The sequence below is a fragment of the Verruconis gallopava genome, assembly GCF_000836295.1.
Source record: "Verruconis gallopava strain CBS 43764 unplaced genomic scaffold supercont1.58, whole genome shotgun sequence".
Classification (NCBI taxonomy): domain Eukaryota; kingdom Fungi; phylum Ascomycota; class Dothideomycetes; order Venturiales; family Sympoventuriaceae; genus Verruconis; species Verruconis gallopava.
This window is the reverse complement of record NW_015622194.1, coordinates 22,601-44,516: the sequence shown is the minus strand read 5'-3', so window position 1 is coordinate 44,516 and position 21,916 is coordinate 22,601. Positions and strand designations below refer to the sequence as shown.

The following is a 21,916-nucleotide window of genomic DNA, read 5'->3' as shown; positions in this document are numbered from 1 at the left end:
TTTGCAAACATGATCATACGGTTTCTGGAGCAGCATGGTCACAAAGTCCAAGACCGCAAGAATTCCCGCGTAGATTGCATCAATCTTTCGAAAGACACGCTCGAAACGTTCTTGAGCGATCGTAGCAGAAGTTCTCAGAAGCCCGACATACACGTTTTCATCCTGCCGGACTCGAGCGCGGACAGATATTATGCGCAGATCAAGTCTCTAACGGACCGTGGGTATCCAATGCACTCGTTGTGCTGCCTGGCATGGAAAGTAACCGGCGTTCAGATGGTTCGCGTGCGCGGACAACTCGTGCCGAGACGGAATCAAAAGGGCCTGGAAGTACGAAATCCCCCCTTCGACTACCTATCCAATCTTTGCCTCAAGATATGCATGAAGCTAGGCGGGGTGCCCTGGAAGCCGGAGGAGAAATCGCTCGAAGAACTTTTCGCGATTGACGAGGCTGCCAGGGAAGGGGAGACTCGTAAGTGCAGCTCTCAGCCAGTGGCTGCGACCGAGAAAGATAATGAAGCACCGCTCCAGCCGAACCGCTCCAGCCGAAGTTGACTCTAGATACCATCATCATTGGCGCGGACCTGACCCATCCTGGCTCTGCGTCAGGTCGGCCATCCATCGCTGCTCTCGTTGGCAGCATCGACGACTCCTTTGCTCGATTTCCGGGCTCCATGAGGCTAACTCCCGCACGAGAAGAGGTAATCGAAATAGAGCAGTTGTTGTTTTTTTCGTCTTCGAGGGATTTGTGCTGATTTGACGTAGATTATATCCGCTGAAAACCTCGCAGCCATGGTTGCGGAGCGCCTTCGGTCATGGTCTAGATATAATTCAGGCCGCTTGCCCAGCAAGATTCTGTTCTACCGAGATGGTTTAAGCGAGAAGAATGCAAACGGACGGAAATCGCGGCCGTGAAAGCCGCGTGGCTGCGCGCAGGGGCGGAGCATGATGAGCAAGCAGACGCGGATCAGAAGCTGGAGCTGACCTTTGTCGTCGTCGTCAAGCGCCACCACACGCGCTTCTTCCCCTTGACAAGTCGAGACGTGGTGGGCAGTCAAGGATACTCGTACAACACGAACCTGAAACCCGGCTTGCTGGTTCGAGACGAGGTGACGACGCCCCGGTATCCCAACTTCTATCTCCAGTCGCACAATGCGATTCAAGGCACCGCCAGACCGGCGCATTACGTCGTGCTTGAAAAAGCGCCGTCGCTGGAGATGCACAATCTGGAGAAGATTGTACGTTGCGAATGCTGAGTTCGCTACAGTACGCGGGTTTACCTTTACTCCCAGACAAACGCTCTGTGCAACGCGTTCCCCCGCGCCACCAAGGGGGTCTCGTACTGCGCGCCCGCGTATCTGGCCGATAGGCTGTGTGAACGAGGAGCAACGTACCTCAGCCAGTGGGCGGGCTTGGACGACTACATAGCGCATTGCGACGAGCTCCGAAGGAAAGAGTACACGACGAGGGCCGAGCAGAAGGAGTGGTTCGCGAAGGTTGCCCGCTATCTCAACGTCGTCTTCGAGGCGCGAAAGCATTGGATTCCAGAAACATCGGACGGCCAAAACCCATGGGCGGCTATGATGGACGACGTCATGTTCTATATGTGACCGATTCGTCAGAGAGCTCATGGATAGAGGGAGGGAGTGGGGGGAAGGGGGAGAAAAGGGGTTCAGTCTTGGGACGAAGCCATCGCCATCGGGATCTCGGCGACTGTCACTGACCGCCTTGGGGAGTTTCTGTTTCGAAATCTAGCGCAGGATCGCGAAGAGGAGTGTCTGATCCTCGGAACCTCTATCCTCTGTGGAAGCGACAGCATGCTCTGCCTGGGATTCATCGCATGCTTTACTTCAGCTGGACGAATGTGAAGCCTACTTTATCCTCAAATTGGACTTGAGTTAACTTGCAATGTGCGCAACGAACGCAAAGTGAATCGGCGCCGCCAAACGCAGAGTACAGACGACGCACTGTAGCGCAGTTGCATTGTGCGCGTTCATTTCGTCAAGCAGCAAGAGAAAGCGTAGACATCGAGCAAGCTTACACTGCGGGCGTCACAGGTGAGGGAACAGACTGAGTTCTTTTTCCGGTCGCTGCGACGGAGTCGCTGAAAAATTTCTGCTTCAGCAGCAGCCCATCAATGTACACAACTCATTTGGAAAATGGTCGGCTGGCTAACGAGCGTTCAAGTAGAGATTGAAGGGCCGCAGGCCAACAGTTCTGCCGTCTTTGGATGACGCACGACGACGCAAACGAGTATCACGGTATCCCGTTCACCAAGCACGCGAGGGCTCACTGGACGATTTACCACAGGAGCTGCTGCGCGCGTTAACGACAATTAAGCCATAATTTGGATGGAAACAACAAAAACAAAAACAAAAAACTCGCGGCGGAAAGGAGAACCGCGCACTTGCTGGCGGCCCGGCAGAAGGAAAAGACAAGACACAGGATAGAAAAACGTGGAATTTGGGTTTGAGTTGCTTGAGTGAGCAAGTGAGAGAGTGGTTGTGAGTGTTAAAGCGTTGGCGCAGTCGAATTCATTGCTATGCTACGGTTTCGTGGCGCTTCATCGCTGCTATCCCGCAAAATCTAGACAAAAGATGCGCGCTTGCTGCTCTTCGTGCTTCGTGCCTCAATTTGATGTTCGTCCTAACTGCCATTGAAGATGTCTCGCGTCGCTGAGCCCATCATCAAGCGACGGATGGGAAAGACGAGTGGGTAGACCGAGCGGTCGAAATGGTGGCGTTTGCGGGTGTTACTGCAGGCAGCCAGCCAGCCAGGTGCAATTTCCTCGCACTCAGTCCTCCATCTCCTCGTCCGGCACCTCGAAGTCCTCATCGTCCTCCTCGTCGTCGTCATCAAGCTCGTCCTTGTTCTCCTCGGCGGCTTTGGCGAAGTCAATGATCTTGCCGCGCGTACGGCGGCCGCCGGACACTATGTTGTCCATGTCGATGGCCTCCATCTCGTCATCTTCCTCCTCGTCTGTCACAACGCTGGCGTCAGCTTCGTCGCATCAACTTTTGGTGTAGATTGGCAGATCCAATGGCCGACCTACCGTCGTCGTCCTGAATTGATGGGTAGTGATTAGCTGAGTGCACGGCCAGAGAGTTGTACAGGTGATGGTTTCATACTCCGTGCTCAGGTTCAGAGTCTTCCTCGTCGTCGTCTTCCTCTTCGTCCATCATGCTGTCATCCTCTGGCGGAGCGGCCGACTTGCCCTTTCCCTTATCAACAACGTCGCTCGTAGAGGACTCGTCCACTGTGGGGACGGTGGAGCCTTGGTCCGCCATAGTTTTCTATGGGGGTTTTTGTGTGCTGCGATTATACCGCTGAAATGTGTGAAGGAAAACGGTGATGATTTTTGTTCGGGACAGGAAAGAGGGAGGGATTAGATGGGGGAAGGACGGGTGCCACAAGGAGCGGGAGAGGAAATGTATTGTTTACGAGACGAGAGCCAGCGAAGTGGGACTGTTTTGTCGCCGCAGACAGCCCAAGCAAAGACGCCTCCGGAAAACAAGCAGCAAAATAAGGTCGCGGTCCTCGTGCGCCGAATTCTGATTGGCCCGGAGCTTCTGTTTGCGGCCGTTAAGGTGCCTTGATGCCTAGAACTCATATTCCACCATTCGGCGCGTCACCGCGTCATCGACGCGTCCTCCACGCTTTCTGTCTCGCCGTGCCTATTCATGTTGCTGAATGGAAAGACGGACCGTCGCTGTGCCGTGAATTGAAGACTATACCAGCTCAATCCGACAGCGAGAACATGGCGCCAGCGCGAATCAGGGCCAGACCCGCCCGTAAGTCTCGCCAGCGACGGCCTCCCCCGCTCTCGCGTCGTCGCTGACTGTAGAAACTCACGCAGATCCGCCCGGTCCAACGTATCTTAGCTACACGCCGGACGGCTCCAAGCTGGTGACAGTTGGATTGGACAACCATCTTCGTGTTTACCACACAGGCTCAGACGCGGAACCCAACACCATTGACGAGTCGTCAGACAACAACACCGCGGTTGCAGCATCTGTACGTCTCACGTGTAGAATGTCTCGAATCAGCGTCTGCTGACTAAGTTCAGAATACTTTCTTCGTGGTCGGTTCTGAAGACGGAACAGTGTCTAAGTACTCCTTGGAAACAAACACGCTTGACGAGGTTCTGACCCGCTGCACCCTTCCTATTCGCGATGTCGCACTCTCCCCCGATGGCAATTGGGTCGCGGTGGCCAGCGATGAACTTTCCGTCAAGGTCGTCAACACCAGTGACATGATGCAGGTCATGCATCTCCGTGCCCAGCCCCGAGCGGTCAAGCATGTCACGTTTGACTCGAGCGGATCTCTCATATCTGTATCCTGCGTCGACGGTGCAGTCTACGTCTACTCACTCAGCTCTGAGGAGCCAAGGTTGATCCAAAAGGTTGAAGGCTTGATCAAAAGCCTGGAGACCGATGCAGAGGCCAGCTCGAAGGCCGTGTGGCATCCGGATGGACGCGCCTTCGGAGCACCAACAGGGACACGTGATTTCCAGGTTGTATCACGCGAAGACTGGGAGCCCCAGCGCGCTTTCAAGGACGGCCACGCAAGCGATATCACTGCAGCAGCTTGGTCGCCAAATGGCGCCATACTAGTCACAACCAGCATGGATCGCAAGATGTGTATGTGGGACACGAAAACTCAGAAGCTGCTTCGAACCGTGGATGACGTTCGTGCTACTGTGCTTGCAATGCAGTGGCATCCAACGCAGAATATTCTGTCTTATACCAACAACGATGGTGAGCTGTATATCCACACCGACTTCGTACCGGAGGAGTACATCGCCCTACTGCACAAACCTCTTCAGCCCGCACCATTCATACACGATCCGCTCCAAGAGACATCAGGCAACGCTTTGCGAACGCTAGTCAATGGTAATGGCAAAGACGGTCGCCTCGCTCGCCCCCGTGCGTTATCACCTGATTCACTCGACGATATCCTTGGCCTTGATCACATGTCGGATGTCGAGGCAGAGGGAGACAATTTCGTTGTTGATGATGATGGCAATGGCTACGCAGAGATCAACAGAAATGGCAAACGCACCAACGGACACTTACCGTTGTACGACGAACATAAATCAAAGCGGCCCTCGTACAGCGCGTGGGAGCCGCAGATACATGAGACATTCCAGCCAGGCAGTACACCGTGGCGGGGAAATCGCAAGTATCTTTGCCTCAATCTCACGGGTGTCGTGTGGACTGTTGACCAGGAAACACATAACACCGTCACCGTGGAATTCTATGATCGCGACTTCCACAAGGACTTCCATTTCACCGACCCTTTCTTCTACGACAAGGCTTGCCTCAACGGGAACGGCACACTTTTCGCTTGCCAGCCACGAGAAGACGAGCTGGCACAAGTCTACTACCGTCCGCACGAGACTTGGACTACGCGGACAGACTGGCGGTATTCATTACCGAAGGGTGAGCGCGTCGTATCAATCGCGCTGAGCGACAACTACGTTGTATGCTCAACCAGTGCAAATTATGTGCGAATCTTCACGCTGTTTGGTGTTCCCCTGCGCGTATATCGTCAGAAATCCTTTCCCTCGATCACCTGCGCCGCCTTCCGAGACTATGTCCTTACGATCGGCAACGGCCCCGTGGGCGGAGATGGACGGGCTCAGCTTTTGTACACCATTGAAAACGTGAAACGGGACGAGACATGCCAGAGCGAAGATCTGCTTCCGCTGCCGCCTGGCGCGGAACTTCGTAGCGTATTCTTTAGCGACAGGGGAGATCCGTGCATCTACGACACGACGGGCACTCTCCTAACGCTCTTGCATTGGCGCACACCTGGCCAAGCGAAGTGGGCGCCGCTCCTGGACACGAAGCAAATGGACCGTCTTGCGTCCGGCAAGAAAGAAGAGTCATACTGGCCCGTCGCCGTGGCCAACGAACGCTTCCACTGTATTATTCTCAAAGGCGGCGACAAGTACCCATACTTTCCGCGCCCCTTGCTCACTGATTTTGAACTGCGTGTACCACTAGGCCATGTGCCCCTTGCCAATGCCCACGGTGGCGATGAGCAGGACCAGGCGCCGTCTTTGATGGAATCGCAGGTCCACGAGCAGTCTTACGTGCTCAACTCGCTCCTGCTGACGCTGATCACGGATCTTGTCGAGAACACGCGCGCATCGCCTTCGCAAAAGGTGGAACTCGCTAAAAAGACGCTCGATGTGGACAAGTCTCTCCTGCAGCTGCTCGCCGTCGAATGCAGAGAGGGCGGCGAAGAACGCGGCATGAAGGCCCTCGAGATCGTCGGCCTGATGCGCGACACCTCGGGCAAGATGATGGACGCCGCGGTCAAGGTTGCGAGACGGTACGGCATGGACGTGCTGGCTAGCAAGATTGTCGAGCTTGCTGAACGGAGGATGGTTGGACTTGTGGACGACGACAGTTGATCGAGGCAAGACGTTAGAAGAAATGTCACATCGGAGACTATCCGGGTGGAAAGTTCTTTTTTTTTTTCTTTCAAAGGGTAAATGAGCGATACCATGACTTAGCATCTCTCGACCGCTTCGAGGGGAAGGTTTCCCAGACTAAAACCGTGAGCTGTGCTCAGAATTGTAGTAAGCGTACAGCGGGCATGGATGATGACAAGAGAAGTGACTCGGAATTAATTACTCTGCATTCGACGATCTCTAGCTCGAGAGCGGGCAGCGCTGTGCTTTCTCCGTACGTTCGCAAAACAATCTACACGTCGAGAACAGCGCACATCTGTCAATTGCTTTACAGTATATGCAGACATCCGCATGGTAGCCCTGAAACTCAACCCGCGGCAGCAGTTCTCGACTCTCCCCCGAGTGTTTTGAACATGACAAACCTTTGCGCGTGCGAAATGCTCTGATTCATTCCTAGTCCTCTGCGGTATTCAAGAGTTTAAACTTTGCGAATGTACGAATGGACTGCAGACATCTCCTAGGCTGAGATGCGACGCCCAAGACAGAAACCGAGGTGACAAAGAAGCATATTCGGGAACGGATAGAGGCGCGACAGAGTCACGGCCAACAAGAGCGTTGGCGTTTTGTGCGCACGCATGGGCGCGTTCTGTGGGTCTACTTTCGGCGGCGAGGGACGGGCATTTTACTAACTTAACTGCTTTTGTCCGTGCAACGCGGCACTGCGTCGTTTAAATTGAGATTCGAATTCTAGAAGGGGGACCTTTTTTCGGCGCGTCGGTAGCAATAGCTAGCTCGCCCGTCGGCTTCAAGGACAAAAAAAGCGTCAAAAAAAAACCCGCAATTCCTGCAAGAGGCAAGGTTTCCTGTCGTGCAGATGATCAACGCCGGGGCTCCACGTTTCTCGGCTCGATTTTAGCGCTGAAGCGTGCTAGTTCAGTGTCTGAAAACGCCCCTGTCAAGTGCCTCGATTGCGACTGGAAAAGCCCATACTGACTTATATGATTGCAAGCATCGCACGTGTGCTAACATCCCGCTTTGAGGACTGGGGCAACAACAGCAGTAGAGCCCACGGCCATATGTTGACTCGCTTGATGAAAGTCTGCGCATTGCAAGTGACTCGGCGACGCTGCCCTATGCTGGACAAAACTGTCCGTCAGCGTGTGAAAGCATTCCCACTTCGGTCAGTGGCCACCGTATGTAATCCCACCATGCAGTGTCGAGATTGGCTCTGACCACTTCAACCACGCGCTGTCCCCAAGTAGCCAGCCACCTGATGAAAACATGAGCACCCGTACAATGCGGCACGTGTTCACGGAGTCCTACCAAGTGTCTTTCGCCCAGTGAAGCTGTACTGCCCAGTGAGCAAGTAGGATCAACGGAATTGGCTCCCGCGCCTCCATTTCGACAAGTAGCTCGTCTGAAATCCTTCCGACGACAACAAGTAGGAATGCGCAGCTTGTGGAGCGGGAGCTGGCTTTCCGAATACTCGTCTTCATAAACGCTATCGCTTGAAAGTAGCGAAGCTTGCGCTCCTTATCGTCCACATTAGCTTCTATGCGCCGCGTTAGCATGTCGAGGGACCCGTCCGAACCGGGCGACTCTGGCACCATCTAAAGGAACACTGTCAGCATGCGCTTTTCAGAATGGTCGGAGCTGTGCAACGGTACCTGTCGGTTCAACGTGATGAACGATCGGCGAATATGGGGGATCGTCTGCTTGTCAAGTGACAGCTGCCATCCAGCCCTGAAGATGGCCAAGGTGCCTCTCATGAGGCGTGAGATCTCGACGACGCGCCTGATCATGTCAAGATTTCCCTCGCCCACGCCCGCAATGGCCCTGCCCATGGCGAAGCAACACGTCACGACGAGGAGCGAGCTCGTAAACATACCTTCGCAGGTCTCTTCCGTCACGCGGTGCGAGTTCGGCACCATCTGCGACAGAGCCTTGTTCTGATAGTAGATGCCGCGCGCGAGGTACTTGCTTTGGGACGCCTGCGTGTGGATGGCCAGGTGGAAGGCTGACAAGGAGAGGATGTTGTACAAGACGTAGGTGTTCACGACGCCTTGGCGTTGGATCAGTCCGTCCCATAGGCGCAAGGGCTTCTAGAAACGGGCATCAGTCGCGCACTCGAATCGGCAGGGGCAGCAGAGGTGGTGCTCAAGTTCGTACCGATAGATCGTCCACAGCAAGAAAGGGCCTGATCGACGTGAGGAAGTGGTGCATTATCGTTCGCGCCGCCGGGTCGCAGGAGACGTGGTGCGCGACCGCCCTGCTCAACGGATGACTGTCCAGGACGTAAAAGGGCACTGGCGAGTGGGCCAGCTCGATCTGAAAGCTGCAGGCCTGGTTTCTCCTCGAGCATCTCGTGCAACTCGGCTTCACCTCGTCGCACTGTCCGGCCAGAGGTCAGAAAACGATGCGAGCTTCCAGCATCAACCAACACCCATAGGACGCGGTTCCAACCCACCTTGACGCGCGACTTCTTGCACCGCGCGCAGCCGTGGTGCGATCTTGGGGTAGAGCGACGCGACATCCTGATTAGAGACGTGGATAACGACGAGGAAACATGGCTGTCATCTTAAAGATCCGTCTAATCAATAAATCTTTCCTCTCTCCGTCGAGGTCGAGGTGGGCCTCCCCTGGTTGCGGTAAACGAAGTTGTCGTAAGCGTTCGCGGGGCGCAGGCCAACCAACGCTCGAAGATTTCCAGGCGTGCTGCCGCCTTTGTTGCAGGACGACCACGTGCTTCAGGGAATATAAAAAATTCGTTTCATCACGTCCGAAAATTAATGCTGGATCAATGAAGAACTCAGGCAGGAAAGGAAAATCAGGGACACTGCGTGAAAACCGGTGGCGAGAATACTCCGCATTAAAAGCGCTATGCCAGGTACGTCTCGACATGCTACAGGGTCAAATGCACGGCGTACTCCACCGTGTCAAAGACGTACCATCAAAAGTCGTGTTCTGATGTCCGCGTGGCATCGGCTTGATGCCACTACTATATGCTTGCCTACACAAGATCCCCTCAGCCTTGTACGGACCTTTACATTCTCCTCGAACGCCATGCTCTGATGCAATAAAATCGACAGGAGCGCGGATGAAGAACCCCTTACATCCCTTAACAAACCTCTTGTGTACCTCATGAACTTTGTGAGGTTCCCTACAAATGGACCACGCCGGAAGGAAAAAAAAACAGGCAATTTTCAACGTCGGGCACCTTGACTTCGTGCTTGGATCTTTCTAAATGCGGCATCACTCTTCGACGCAATAGGACGCCCGCCGCCCTCGACGGCATTCGGCTTCGGCGCAATCGTGTAGGTACTTAGACCACCTTGAATGCGAGCACGATTTGCATAAGTCGGGTCCTGAAGAGCTCGCTCGCGGGCCAGTTCTTCCGCAGTTTGACGGCCCGTCCGAACTGGAATCGTGGGACTAAAAAGGCAAAGAAAAAAAAGTTAGCAGGGAACACGTCGTGCATGATATCGGAAGAGAACAGTACCCTTGATTGACGCTGAGGTCGCGGTTGCGATAATCGTTCGGCCGCTTGAGCATGAGTGACATCCACTTGGTAAGCAGCCTCTCCGCAGCGCGCTTAATGTTCGGTTCCGGCTTCTTGCTCTTGGTGTAAAAGAGAACACATTGCCCCAGCTTCGTGTCTCCCCGCAGCTCCTCGGCGCCGATTGGGAGCCTGGGAAGCACATCGAAGAGAGCCTTTTGAATGGCGTACGCAGGCAGGGCGCCGTCCGGAGCCGATGGTTCGAGGAAAAACGTTATGCTACGCAAAAGGTCGTTCTCAGGGTCGACGATGGACTCTTGAATGGCACCGCCGCGATTGAGGAGTGCAGTGACCTCAGGAAGCAGTTGCAGCTTTGCCATGGCTGGTTCATGGCGTTGACGAGCTTCGGAATCAAGGCGAGCGGCTTCTGCCATTCGACGAGCCATGCGAGAGACTTCCTCGTCCGCGGCTTGCTCGAGATCCTATCCGCAAGAGAGGCCAGTTAGCACGAGATACGGTGAGCATGAGTGTCAGATGGGTCGAAAAACGCACAATACCATCCTTCTTGCTAATTCTTGTCTTCCCGCTCTTGAGAGCTTCGTCCATTCGCCTGTCAAGTTCACGCCTCTTTCTCTCTTCAGGTGTCAGAGTGCTCTCGTCGACTTCGTCTCGTCTGCGATGACTACCGCCTTCCCCATCGTCGGCACGCCTTCGTTTTCTGCCTCCCTCAACGTCGTCGCCTCGCACATACTCCTCACCCGCTTCTCTTCTTCGGCGCGCCCTCTTCTTCTCCGACCGGTCTCTTCGCCTTTCCTTCTTCTTCTTCCGCGTCGCGTCGTCACCCTCACCCTCGGCCCGTTTGCGCTTGTGCACGCCCAGAAGCTTCACATTCTCGTCGTCGATCGCGATCTGCTGTCGATCCTCGAGCGAGATGGCGGCGGGATCGAAGTCCTGGAACTGTGCTTCGTCGACGTCCGAAAGCAGCGACTCGTTGTCGGAGACGTTATCATCATCGTCGGCGGCCGCTTTTTCCGAGTTGTTCTCGCTTGCGACGGTGTCCTCGTCCGCAGGCGCGTCTGCGTTGTCCTCTGTGGCCTCTGCTGCTAATAAATCGTCTGGTTCAGCGCCTGCGTCCGGAAGCCCGACGTCGGCCACAGGACTATCTGCTTCGTGCATGGGCAAGTTCTCATCCAGATCGTCCATTGTGAGAGCGAACGCAGGCAGTTCGATGGCTTGCGTAAGTGCGAAGGGGCAGAGATCTGGCCTGTTATTGAGTTTGGTTGTTGTGGAAAGCAAAGAAATGGGAGGTTTGCTTTTGGGGCTGTTGCGGCGAGGGAGATGATTGGCCTTGCAGCCTTGAACCTTGTTATCCGAAGTCCCAATTCGGAAAACAATATCTTTTCCTCATTCAAAGTCCATTGACTGTCTGCGTCTGCTTCTCCTTCTACAATCCGCGCTCTGAAGACAGTCTTCTATCAATCACACCTGACAACGCTCTCATATCCGGGGAATAAATCATCACTCCGGCAGTTTTGACCGCTCCCCTGACGTTCTACTCGCAAGCATGTTTGGAGCACGTAAGTTTGAAACCGGGCGATGATATCACAAAGCAAAATCACTAACTAGACAACCAGCACAGCAAAGCCCCGCCGAAATCAAGGTCCATCGCTCCATATGGCCGAATTGCCTCCAAGAAACCAAGAGCTAATGTAGAAAGAACAGGCAATGGAGGAAGTCGCGTCGCAAATGGTCTACGGGACTGTGGCCACCTGCGTGGTCTTGTACATCTGTATGCCGCCTCGCCACATATCCACTAGCAAGACCCGGGCTGTGACTGACACTGGAACAGCGCCTTTCGTGGTTAAATTCGTTCGCAACCTTGTATAGATGGATCAGTCTCATCACATCGCGGATCAAATGCATCGGTTCGGAGTTTCGCGCCTTGAACAAAGAAACACAGTCGACCTTGGCATGTGGCATCAGGACGGTTGGCATGGGATATCTTTTTCAGAGCTTTTTTTCTCACTGTGTTCTGTATGGGACAATAGAAAAGGAACTGGGGAGGGGGCGTGGGTGCGACGTCATTCGAGCAAGATGGTGCACATGCGTGGCCTAGCATTCCCGGATCCAAAATTGTATTTCCATGTCGATACTTCATCCTACCACGCGCCTCGTTAGGCTAGCTCATTGTCAGGAAGGCGTTGTAGGGAGATAGGCTGTCAAATCTTGAGCTCGCTACCTCGTCACCATGGTTCCGGTTCATTTGGTTAAGAGTATTTTGTGCTCATGTCCTATCATTTTACCTAAAATAAGACTACACAACTCGTGCTATAGAGACCATGATGTATCGCTGAAGCAAGCATCCACAGTATCGGAAACTTCGAATCCTTACTCGAGCACGGCACAGCGGCTACGTCTCCAATCCTCTCTTCACTTCATTAAAACCATATCAGAAGCACCCAGCACGCCTGGGGTAGTTTAGAAATCACCGCCGAAATCTCCACCTCCGTCGTCACCACCAAAATCGCCTCCGTCGCCTCCGTCCATCGCATCCGCGAGCAGGACGCCACCTAGCAAGCCACCACCCACGCCCAGGGCAGCGGCGCTTCCGGCGCCGAGACCATGCCGCTGTGGTCGAGCCTGCTGCACCGGGTATCCGCCTTGAGCATAGTATCCTTGTTGCGGCGGGTATCCGTAACCAGGCTGCGGTGAGCCGTAGTTGTAGCCTTGCTGGGGATACTGCTGTGCGTAGGCCGGCTGCTGCGAGGAACCCTTCGCTTTGCCGAGCAGCTTTCCTAGGAAACCGCCCTTGCTCTTGCCGCGCGCGTCGGCGCTGGGGACAGCGGACTGGTTCTGCGAAATTTGACTCGGATCGTACGGCGCCGGACTTTGGGAGCCGTAGGGCCCGCCTGACTGCTGCCCGTACGGCGCCGGACCGCCGGCACCGGGCCCTTGGTTGTAGTAGTTGTCTGCCTCGCCGCGGTCGCCTGGCGGGCCCTGGACGCTGCCGCCAAGGCGGGCATTTTCCTCCTCCTGGAGCTTGCGCGCGAACTCCTCGTCGCCGCTGGTGTCGACGTGACTTGAACTACCGGCAGCACCGTCGCCGGCAAAGAGTTGCCCACCGGTCGTATTGCTGCTTACGGCGCCGCTCTTCTCCGGGCCAACGGGTTTCGTTTGCGAGTGATCGTAACCCGGCGGCGCGTCTTCTGGTGGCTCGTCGTCGGGCGGCCCGTAGACGGGCTCCGTGGGCTTCTCCCACTGCGACTTCTTCGTGAACGTGTTGACGTAGAACCATTCCTTGTACTGCTCTGCCGCCGCACGTCAGTTTATCTTTCGTCCAGATTAAAAGCAACCCGCTTCTATCGTAGTAGACTTGGGCAAAGAGAGCCATGATTGGCTGGACGTACCGTTCCAAACGGCTTTCCATCCCTGAGGAATCTGCGGCGGCGGTGGACCCTATTCATGCTGTTAGAACCCAGCCGCGATCTTGCATATGGGGGATTTCCTGTCTTGCTGTGCAGTGCCGCGGGTGCAGCACTTGGGAAGCTCAGCTTGGCGTAACGTACCGCGGGGGGGGCAAAGTCCGCCATTCAGTCGGTGGTAGGACTGCGTCAAGGCGTTGCGAGATAGTTATCACCTATGTCTCGCTAAAACTTAGAAGGTTGACGGGAGTAGGGAAAGATACAGGAGCGGCTGTAAAGACCGTAAGCGTGGGCCTTTTTGTCTCGAACGCCGAATTCACCGGGTCCGTCCTGAGCCGTGCGGGTTACAAAGCGCTGGCCAACGTCATCTTCAGTGCAGTTGACGCCACATTGTGGCGCAGCACAATTGCTCGCTCAAGTAAACCATTTTGAAGCGAATTTTACGAGACAATGTGAGAAATGCCGCATATAGGGACGGAATAATTTCGCGTAAAGTTTGAAAAGCAGAGTGTCAACCTAACTACTCATGCTTACTGCCGTCAGTCCTCAGTTCAGCAGTTCGCGACGCTTCTTTGCTAACAGTCGCTATTCCGCCTGCTGTTATGTCATACTCCACGCCCTGTTCCAGTGAGGGGGCGGTCCAAGGCGCAAAGACGACTCGAATCCACCGCCTGCTCTTTTCTCGGTCGCCAAGAACCTGAGTCTCTTTGATGAGAGCAATTCGAGCGCTGATCTGATTCGTCCACGTTAGCCCGAGGCAAGGCGTTTTCAGGTTCAGATGACCTGGTATGTGTGCTGGAAGATCCCCCCAGCCAGTAAACCACCGTTGCTGTTTATCCAAGGTTAGCGAGTCGGGTGTCGCACTTGATGTTCCGGAGGACGCAGGCGGATGTGAAAATGTTGAGACATTCGTCGCTGAGAAGCGATCGGTTATTTGATTCGAGACGACAATGGCAATGTTCTCAGTGCTGGCTAGGTTGCGGAGAAAAGCGCCGATTTGCACCAACTGTGGCCTCCGCTCAGCCATAGACCGACGCGAGCGTCTGTCCGACGGTGGTACACTTTGGCTAGATATTCGCGATTCGTCATTTTCTGCCGTGCCTTGACTTGGCCGATCGAATTCCGCGCGAAAGTTTGCTGCGATCGAGTCAATGACAAGGAGACGGACTCTTCTTCTTCGGACGGCGACAGGAACTTGGTACCGTAGGATGTGCTCCTGGCTCTCCAGATCTGGAGTTTGGATGCTCAGGACTCGATCTAGAGTAGGCTTCTGGGGCGCTGAAAGAGTAGACAACACCGGATGCATTTTCAATAGCTGATTCAGACGCGTGGTGGACAACGCAGCCTCAGTCGAGATGTACAGCGCACATCCATCCAAGCCTCGGGGTGAGGGAAGCTGCACAGAAAGAAGCAATGTCAGGAGGAACTGGGTCTTGCCTACACCACTGCGTAGGTGAGATTAGCAGGAGTTGTGAAGATAAACCGAATGGTGCAGTAGCCCGCACCTTTCGCCTGCAATTTCGATGACATGGCCAGGCCTGAGTCCTCCTCCAAGGGAGGCATCTATGTTGGCATCTAGCGTGCTTATGCAGGGCTCAGGTTGCTCTCCATCTGAGAATCCAAGTTCTAGTGTCGACCTTTTCGTTTTCTCGATATCGATCTGTATAGCCTGCACAACAGCATCTGAGAGCTTCGCAACCTCGGCGGGCGGCACCTGTGCACGCTTGGCGATGTCGTGGGACGGCACACTGATCAAGTCGATAGTCGATATGGAAGCCTTGTCTAGGGAGGGGAGTATGTGGCCATAAGACACCGACTGGAAGTCCGGGAGCACGTGCAGGATGTCGCACATGGCGCACGCTCCGCGTTGAGACACTCGTATCTCTTGCGTCAGCCGGCAGTGCGTCGTGGTTTTCTACGCGCCATCACGTGCCTTTGCCATGAAGCACAGCTGGTGCCAATCTGGCCCAATCAGAACCAAGAAACGTCAGCGTAAGTCGAACCAGAAGCGGCCGTGTGCAAGAGATTGAGAGGTCTACGCACGGCTCGGAACCGTGTGGTAGAGAACGTCCGTGATGTGGATCAGGCAAGCCTTCCAGCCTCGGACAGAAGAGATGCTGTGATGAGCTTGGGCGTGTGCTATTCAGATGAATGAACGTGCAACTCCTTATGGCAAATGCTCGCACATAGTTCGGAGCTAGGAATGGCCGATCAGAGGGAAAGCCAGCGCGAACGTGGAGTGCATTCTGGAACGGACAGCAAGTGTGGCGCATACCCTTAGCGCGGTTCGAGACAGACTGTGGCTTGACTGCAGACTCGGGCCAACGGAGCAACAGATGACGACGTGATCGCGCCTGCTCCATCAGTCCCAGGTCGCACCCGCCCGAAACGGTTAAAGATGCAACAGGGAAGCAACGACTGGTTGGAGCAACTGAGGCAGGCCGGCAGGGGGAAAAAGACGGAAGTCGCAATTCAGCGGTCGCGCTGTCGTGATCTGGACGCGACCGCACGAGGTTCAACGGTCAAACGTCAACCGCAGCGACAGCCAGCAACGATCAACACAATATCATTCATGACCTAGCACGGTGAACAGTCTGAACAGAACGTCTAGCCGCGAGTCCAACACCCGCGGTTGCACTTTTGATAGCACAGCTGATTACATCACCCGCAGCTCCATCTCCGCCTTCCATGGCCCTGTGACCTTGCTCTTCTTGACCACTTTCGCGTCCAGCGACATCTGCAACGTTCTCACTTCATCATTCTGTGCCGCCGTGTGCTGTCCTGTGCTGACCGGTGACCGAGTCTCCTCCAGGACCAGCAGCCGTCTTTTTCTGCTGTCTCATTGTTGACCACCGTGGTCATCTGGTGTTGGCTGCACGTTGTGGCTGGGCCATTCTGGTTCCGACGTCCCGCGCAAAAAAAGCTCTCCAGCCAGTTCCACCAGAACGCAAACTTCCTTACGACCGCGCGAGGTTCCCTGCCCTGCATACTCGGCTATCACGCTCTTCTGTCGCAGTCTGGGGTGGCCTCCCTTCCTGCGTGCTTCCTATTTGCCGGATTTGCGACATGATTTAATCGTCGTCGCACGTTCAGAGCCAGACCTGTCTACCTGTCGTCGGTATCTGTTTTCCGTTCGCCATCTTTCGGCTGTCAACTGCGACCAATCGTGGTCCCATCTCGCCGTCTTGTCTGATTTCGGTGAGTGCACGCTATTTCGATCTTACGCAGCAGAGCTTACTCGCCGTGTTGTGGAAACGTACTGCCTTTACTTTCTTTGAGGGGTCGAGTCCACACTGGTCATCCCGGTAAGTACATCAGAGCCGCCCGCTTTTACCGAGAATCACCACCTCCCACCAACCAACCATGTGGCATCTACCCGGTCACCCGGGTAATGCATTTCCTATGCTCACGTACCAAATGTGTCCGCCCGCCGAGTATCTGGCTCAGTCCGCATATCACATGTCGGCTAAGACGTTGGCCGCTTGATCAGCATGCTTCCCTTTCGTCCAGGCAACTAAATTAGTTCCCATTTATATGGACCGCATGCGCCGTCACTTCGCTGCTACGAACGTAGCCACGCTCAGCGTGAAACTCGTTGGCGAAAGCAGCATCAATGCCTGCGTATTGTCTTCAAGATTGTCACTACTTCTACCGCAGCGCCTTGCGTCTGCTTTCGTTGCCCACCTTCGTCTGTGCATTGTACGCTTAGCTAACACGATCCCCGCGCCATGGCAGTAAAGCTATTCACCAGACCAACGTCCCTGGACGGGAAACTGGCGACCGTGCCCGAGAACTGTGCCATGCCCCAGGGCAACGGACCATCTGAGCAGACGCGCTTTGCCGATGCCGCAAAGGAAGTTACGCAGACCTATTATCAGGACGAGAAGTCGCCCTTGAGCCACCGCAATGGGAATTCAAAAGCTGGTATCACATTTGCTTCCCAAGATAAACTTCCTAGACTTCCCATACCAGAACTTGAGTCGTCCTTGAAGAAGTATCTCAACGCCCTGAGACCGCTGCAATCGGCCAAGGAGCATCGCGAGACTGAGGCTGCCGTCAAGGAGTTTTTGAGAACGGACGGCCCCAAATTGCAGGAGAAGCTCAAGGAATATGCCAAGGGGAGGCCAAATTACATTGAACAATTCTGTTAGTCCAATGCAGGTTTCTTGCCCCGACCTCACTTACTTACCGTGTCAAGGGTACGACTCGTATTTAAACTTTGACAATCCAGTCGTTCTCAACTTGAATCCTTTCTTCCTGCTCGAAGACGACCCGACACCAGCACGCAACAATCAAGTGACCAGAGCCGCATCCCTTATTGTCTCTGCACTAGCTTTCGTCCGCGCGGTTCGGAAAGAAGAGCTCCCACCTGACACCGTGCGCGGACAGCCGCTATGCATGTATCAGTACTCTCGACTTTTTGGAACGGCTCGAATACCCACAGATCATGGCTGCCAGATTGGGCAGGATCCGGACGCGAAACATATCGTTGTCATGTGTCACGGCCAGTTCTATTGGTTTGATGTGCTTGATGACAATTCGGATCTGATAATGACAGAGAAAGATCTTGCCGTTAATCTGCAAGTGATCGTCGACGACGCATCCGAAACGCCGATTCAGGACGCCGCAAAAGGTGCTCTTGGCGTGCTCAGCACAGAGAATCGGAAGACGTGGTCTCAACTCCGAGATGTTCTGCAAAGAGAAGAAGGGTCCAACAACTCAGACTGTCTCAGTATCGTCGACTCCGCGCTGTTTATCGTGTGTCTGGATTACACCGAGCCACAAACTGGAGCCGAATTGTGCATGAACATGCTTTGCGGTACGAGCAAGGTTGAAAAGGGAGTCCAAGTGGGAACCTGCATTAATCGTTGGTATGACAAGTTGCAAATTATCGTGTGCAAGAACGGCAGCGCTGGCATCAATTTCGAGCACACGGGCGTGGATGGCCACACTGTTCTTCGCTTTGCTTCAGACGTTTACACAGACACAATTCTGCGCTTTGCTCGGACCATTAACGGCCAGGCCCCCAGCCTCTGGGCGTCCTCGAGTCCTGACCCCGCAAAACGAGATCCAGCAAGTTTCGGTGATGTCCAGACGACTCCTCATAAACTTGAGTGGAACATGCTGCCAGAGCTAAGCATTGCCCTTCGCTTTGCGGAAACTCGTCTCGCGGATCTGATACAACAGAATGAGTTCCAGACACTGGAGTTTGGGGCCTATGGGAAGAATTTTATGACATCGATGGGCTTCTCACCAGACGCCTTCGTGCAAATGGCATTTCAGGCAGCTTATTATGGCCTATACGGACGCATCGAGTGTGTTTATGAGCCGGCCATGACCAAAGCCTTTTTCCACGGTCGAACGGAGGCGATCCGTTCCGTAACTGAAGAATCCGTGGAATTCGTACGAACTTTTTGGGGTGACAAACCCGCAAATGAAAAGGTCGAAGCCTTACGCAAAGCTTGCGAAGCACATGTCAAGATCACCAGGGACTGCGCAAAGGCCCTAGGTCACGACCGTCATCTTTATGCGCTTTACTGTGTCTGGCAGCGTTCTCTGGATGAAGGCTACGAGACGGGCACAGATCAGGAATCATATGGTGACAGGTCAACCAGTCCACTACCCGGAAACGACCAGTCGATTGTGAGCTCTCCGAGTAGGAGGTCGATGGTGTCGGAAGAAGGCTCATATAATGGCAGCTTTGCCGGGCACGTCACCCACACCATGCCTGCATTGTTCGCTGACAGTGGCTGGGACAAGCTGAATACAACAATTCTTTCGACCTCGAACTGCGGAAATCCATCTTTGAGACATTTTGGTTTCGGGCCAACCTCCGGTGACGGCTTTGGCATTGGCTACATAATCAAAGACGGATCCATAAGCATTTGTGCGTCGTCAAAACATCGACAGACCAGCCGCTTCATTGATTCACTGGAGGCGTACTTTCTCGAGATTCGAAGAATTCTGAGGCAGACAAAGCGCCGTGGAACAGGCGCTGACAAGACTGTATCTCGAGTGCGCGAGGTGGAGGAGCAAAGCAAGAACAGTCGAATCAAATCGCGGGGCCGAAACATCTTGACTGATACGGCGAAACCAATGACGCCTCAGACGGAAAGTGTGCAGGAGAGTGATGATGAGGGCCTAGGCGGATGTAAGCATCCCTTTTGTCCTTCCAATATTTCATCGTACGGCATCTTTCGTGGGAGAAAACCCGTCGCATCTCGACAGCGTGCCGACTCAATGTTGGAACGTTCGAGCTCCTCGGAATCTGTATCGTCGGACGACGGCAGGGCCATGCAGCGGACAGTAGGAGTTGTTATCACTAGTTGTGCTGTCTCTGACGCTAGCAACGCTTTCGACTTTGGTCTTGCCACGCCACCGGCCACACTTCTGAATTCCATGCAAGATATCGTCGTCAGCACGCCGGCGTCTTCTCAACGCGCTGTACCAAAACGCATGCCCACCAGACCGAGGAGACGAATTCCGCATTTTTCATTTTTGTAATCACACTTTTGTAGCACGATTATTGCATTGTATACCCAAACACTTATAGACACACCTATCTTCGGATTCATCGTTCACTTACTGATTCATGTTTTGATATAGACGGATTTTTCGATGCAGGAATGCTGCAGCAGGCACTCAGAGCGAACAGGGAGGCAGACACAGACAGTCCCAGTGCGGAGCGCCGCAGACATTTAGGTCGCAAGCTGACACTGTCCGAATACTAGCTTTGCTGTCTCTACGTGGACAATGTTGCTATGCAATGTTTCAAGTTGATGTTACATCTAGCAAGCGATATTTTGGATTAGAAATAACATTTTCTATCTTCGACAGCATTCCTGCGCGTCAACACTTCTTGCTCGTTTGTTTGACTTCCTGACAGCGGCTGAATTGTGTCAAAGCATCAAGTCAAGTAAAAAGACTCTGATACGTCGTAACACTGCTACTTTCGTACAAGACGGGTAGTTGCATTATGCATTCAAGAGCTTGGAACGCTTCCATGAGAATAAATTCAAAAGTTTGGTCAGCAAATTCTGGGATCGAACATGAGTTAATTGAGACTCGCTATAGGATTATTCTCTCATCTCTTCTTTGGATATTGGAATTCTTGGATTCCCTGCTTTGCCATCATCTTTTTCATCATCTTCATATACTTGTTCTTGCCGTGGTGTCTAATGGATTCAGGTAAATGAGGATACACGGCGAATAATGACTTCAGCACCATTGCATTACGAAACCTGGTCATCCTCGTTGATTTCAGACCGTACTGATCACGGATCTTGGGCGGAAATGACTCCACCGTCAAGGCCTTTAAGGTAGGCATCAGCATGAAGAATACAGGCTTCATGTACCATGGCGTTGCCTTCCACGGGTGCATGAGATCGTAGCAGACTTTCTCGGCTTCAGGCGTGACTTCGAGCTTGTTCTCGATCATGTCATTGTAATATGCCCAGAAGGCGGCTCTGTCCTTGGGCCACAGCTCCGGAGGCATGTTCAGCGATGTCCCCAGATAGGAAAACTCCCTGTAGATGCGTTCGGCTTTCTCGGGCGGCTCGATCGGACCGTACACTTTCTCGTAGTTCCTGATTATGTCTGCATACATGGTTGCGGCAACCCATAGCTGCGCCTGTGCGTGATTGATCAGTCTTCGGAACGGATAAGGAGCCTTTCTCACAGTGCTAGTTGGAAACGTAAATGTCATCTGGGTGACTACACAACTACATGATCACATCTGCTGGAAAGGGAAACGGCTTACTAAGAAACAGTTAGCAAATTTATCTGTTTACAGACCAATGATGTTGTTGATCCCCACCTTCAGGGTCCTTTGCGTAGTACGCTGTCTTCCCTTGTCCGCCTTTTACTCGACCATGCATCTTGTTCACATAGTCTCTCATGGCGGCTTTCTCATATGGTTCGCCAAAAACCATTACGTATACGTAAATTCCAGTTTTATCAGCTCTGTCTTTTGCTCGATTAGGTACAGAGAACTCGCTGTGGATGCCAACACCACGACCGACTACCGGATGAGCAACTTGAAGCAATACTGTGGTGAGGCCGGCCATGTATCCGATAAACTCGCTGATGATGGGCTTGATCTCTTCGATCGGTGCGGCTGGCTCGTAGATGGCGTCGCCAGTGGAAGTAAACGCAAGCCCTTTCTCGAGGTCCACACCCTGAGAGAGCGAATAATCGGTCTCCTTGCTCCTTTCCGACTCTGAGTTTCGATCATTCTGCTCGTTTCCAACGTGCACCATTATTTCGATTTCAGACTAATCAATAAAGACTAATTCGCGAGGGAGGTAAGAAGGAAACTTGAAAATGAGAACGGGTCAAAAGCTGACTGTATTCTGGGATAATACAAATCTATTTGATTCAAGATAGTAGCTAAAATGTCGGCGAATAACACCACCGATCGTCCTCGGTTATCTCGCCCGTTATTATGATCCAGCTCCATGGGGTTGCGTCGTGAATCCACATTTCTGGCTCGCTTGTGGAGGATGGCATGTCATAGCGAATGCCATGACAGCTCTCGCAGCATCTCCTCGGGGAATTAGGGCCTTCCCGATACACATGATG

At 53.7% G+C, this 21,916-nt stretch overlaps 9 protein-coding genes across 12 annotated transcripts; 3 read left to right on the top strand and 6 right to left on the bottom strand.

Moving 5' to 3' along the window:
• Window positions 1–9: 9 nt before the first annotated feature.
• PV09_09225 (uncharacterized protein) lies at window positions 10–1,607 on the top strand (the record flags this gene model as incomplete). The annotated part of the gene is made up of 5 exons (XM_016363246.1): window positions 10–469; window positions 529–698; window positions 763–868; window positions 934–1,235; window positions 1,290–1,607. The coding sequence occupies 5 exons, from the start codon at window positions 10–12 to the stop codon at window positions 1,605–1,607; spliced, it is 1,356 nt and encodes a 451-aa protein (XP_016208923.1).
• An 839-nt stretch (window positions 1,608–2,446) lies between these two features.
• PV09_09224 (uncharacterized protein) lies at window positions 2,447–3,490 on the bottom strand. Its single transcript, XM_016363245.1, has 3 exons — window positions 3,126–3,490; window positions 3,050–3,059; window positions 2,447–2,976 (listed from the first exon to the last, which is right to left on the bottom strand). The coding sequence occupies exons 1-3, from the start codon at window positions 3,282–3,284 to the stop codon at window positions 2,792–2,794; spliced, it is 354 nt and encodes a 117-aa protein (XP_016208922.1). The 5' UTR covers window positions 3,285–3,490; the 3' UTR covers window positions 2,447–2,791.
• Window positions 3,491–3,652: 162 nt separating this feature from the next.
• PV09_09223 (uncharacterized protein) lies at window positions 3,653–7,083 on the top strand. The gene is made up of 3 exons (XM_016363244.1): window positions 3,653–3,788; window positions 3,854–4,011; window positions 4,064–7,083. Exons 1-3 carry the CDS (start codon window positions 3,755–3,757, stop codon window positions 6,416–6,418), a joined length of 2,547 nt encoding a protein of 848 aa, XP_016208921.1. The 5' UTR covers window positions 3,653–3,754; the 3' UTR covers window positions 6,419–7,083.
• A 37-nt stretch (window positions 7,084–7,120) lies between these two features.
• On the bottom strand, window positions 7,121–9,076 carry PV09_09222. Of its 2 annotated transcripts, XM_016363242.1 has the most exons (5): window positions 8,886–9,076; window positions 8,588–8,809; window positions 8,086–8,520; window positions 7,742–8,028; window positions 7,121–7,688 (listed from the first exon to the last, which is right to left on the bottom strand). In XM_016363242.1, exons 1-5 carry the CDS (start codon window positions 8,949–8,951, stop codon window positions 7,550–7,552), a joined length of 1,149 nt encoding a protein of 382 aa, XP_016208919.1. In that variant the 5' UTR covers window positions 8,952–9,076; the 3' UTR covers window positions 7,121–7,549. The 2 variants fall into 2 exon arrangements, with proteins under 2 accessions (XP_016208919.1, XP_016208920.1); XM_016363243.1 differs by lacking the exon at window positions 8,886–9,076 and having other exon boundaries at window positions 8,588–8,847.
• Window positions 9,077–9,265: 189 nt separating this feature from the next.
• Window positions 9,266–11,200, bottom strand: PV09_09221 (uncharacterized protein). Its single transcript, XM_016363241.1, has 3 exons — window positions 10,467–11,200; window positions 9,918–10,396; window positions 9,266–9,850 (listed from the first exon to the last, which is right to left on the bottom strand). Exons 1-3 carry the CDS (start codon window positions 11,115–11,117, stop codon window positions 9,622–9,624), a joined length of 1,359 nt encoding a protein of 452 aa, XP_016208918.1. The 5' UTR covers window positions 11,118–11,200; the 3' UTR covers window positions 9,266–9,621.
• Window positions 11,201–12,392: 1,192 nt separating this feature from the next.
• On the bottom strand, window positions 12,393–13,504 carry PV09_09220 (uncharacterized protein; the record flags this gene model as incomplete). Its single annotated transcript, XM_016363240.1, has 3 exons — window positions 12,393–13,222; window positions 13,322–13,370; window positions 13,481–13,504. 3 exons carry the CDS (start codon window positions 13,502–13,504, stop codon window positions 12,393–12,395), a joined length of 903 nt encoding a protein of 300 aa, XP_016208917.1.
• A 352-nt stretch (window positions 13,505–13,856) lies between these two features.
• On the bottom strand, window positions 13,857–15,188 carry PV09_09219 (uncharacterized protein; the record flags this gene model as incomplete). Its single annotated transcript, XM_016363239.1, has 2 exons — window positions 13,857–14,781; window positions 14,842–15,188. 2 exons carry the CDS (start codon window positions 15,186–15,188, stop codon window positions 13,857–13,859), a joined length of 1,272 nt encoding a protein of 423 aa, XP_016208916.1.
• A 656-nt stretch (window positions 15,189–15,844) lies between these two features.
• On the top strand, window positions 15,845–21,128 carry PV09_09218. Of its 3 annotated transcripts, XM_016363238.1 has the most exons (4): window positions 15,845–16,641; window positions 17,072–17,482; window positions 17,535–19,487; window positions 19,943–21,128. In XM_016363238.1, the coding sequence occupies exons 2-4, from the start codon at window positions 17,137–17,139 to the stop codon at window positions 20,065–20,067; spliced, it is 2,424 nt and encodes an 807-aa protein (XP_016208915.1). In that variant the 5' UTR covers window positions 15,845–16,641; window positions 17,072–17,136; the 3' UTR covers window positions 20,068–21,128. The 3 variants fall into 3 exon arrangements, with proteins under 3 accessions (XP_016208915.1, XP_016208914.1, XP_016208913.1); XM_016363237.1 differs by having other exon boundaries at window positions 15,845–17,482; XM_016363236.1 differs by having other exon boundaries at window positions 15,845–17,482; window positions 17,535–21,128.
• Window positions 20,421–21,594, bottom strand: PV09_09217 (uncharacterized protein; the record flags this gene model as incomplete). Its single annotated transcript, XM_016363235.1, has 2 exons — window positions 20,421–20,966; window positions 21,127–21,594. The coding sequence occupies 2 exons, from the start codon at window positions 21,592–21,594 to the stop codon at window positions 20,421–20,423; spliced, it is 1,014 nt and encodes a 337-aa protein (XP_016208912.1).
• Window positions 21,595–21,916: the final 322 nt, after the last annotated feature.

Excerpts from the sequence above, each read along its gene's own strand:
- PV09_09224 (XM_016363245.1), bottom strand. The coding sequence starts at position 3,284 with ATGGCGGACCAAGGCTCCACCGTCCCCACAGTGGACGAGTCCTCTACG.
- PV09_09223 (XM_016363244.1), top strand. The coding sequence starts at position 3,755 with ATGGCGCCAGCGCGAATCAGGGCCAGACCCGCCC. Across the intron at positions 3,789-3,853 it reads AATCAGGGCCAGACCCGCCC|ATCCGCCCGGTCCAACGTAT; the intron begins GTAAGTCTCGCC and ends AAACTCACGCAG. Across the intron at positions 4,012-4,063 it reads ACACCGCGGTTGCAGCATCT|AATACTTTCTTCGTGGTCGG; the intron begins GTACGTCTCACG and ends GACTAAGTTCAG.
- PV09_09222 (XM_016363242.1), bottom strand. The coding sequence starts at position 8,951 with ATGTCGCGTCGCTCTACCCCAAGATCGCACCACGGCTGCGCGCGGTGC. Across the intron at positions 8,810-8,885 it reads GCAAGAAGTCGCGCGTCAAG|TGCGACGAGGTGAAGCCGAG; the intron begins GTGGGTTGGAAC and ends CTGGCCGGACAG. Across the intron at positions 8,029-8,085 it reads TCATCACGTTGAACCGACAG|ATGGTGCCAGAGTCGCCCGG; the intron begins GTACCGTTGCAC and ends GTGTTCCTTTAG.
- PV09_09221 (XM_016363241.1), bottom strand. The coding sequence starts at position 11,117 with ATGGACGATCTGGATGAGAACTTGCCCATGCACGAAGCAGATAGTCCT. Across the intron at positions 10,397-10,466 it reads TTAGCAAGAAGGATGGTATT|GATCTCGAGCAAGCCGCGGA; the intron begins GTGCGTTTTTCG and ends TCTTGCGGATAG. Across the intron at positions 9,851-9,917 it reads GACCTCAGCGTCAATCAAGG|TCCCACGATTCCAGTTCGGA; the intron begins GTACTGTTCTCT and ends TTGCCTTTTTAG.
- PV09_09218 (XM_016363236.1), top strand. The coding sequence starts at position 17,065 with ATGGCAGTAAAGCTATTCACCAGACCAACGTCCCTGGACGGGAAACTG. Across the intron at positions 17,483-17,534 it reads AAATTACATTGAACAATTCT|GGTACGACTCGTATTTAAAC; the intron begins GTTAGTCCAATG and ends TACCGTGTCAAG.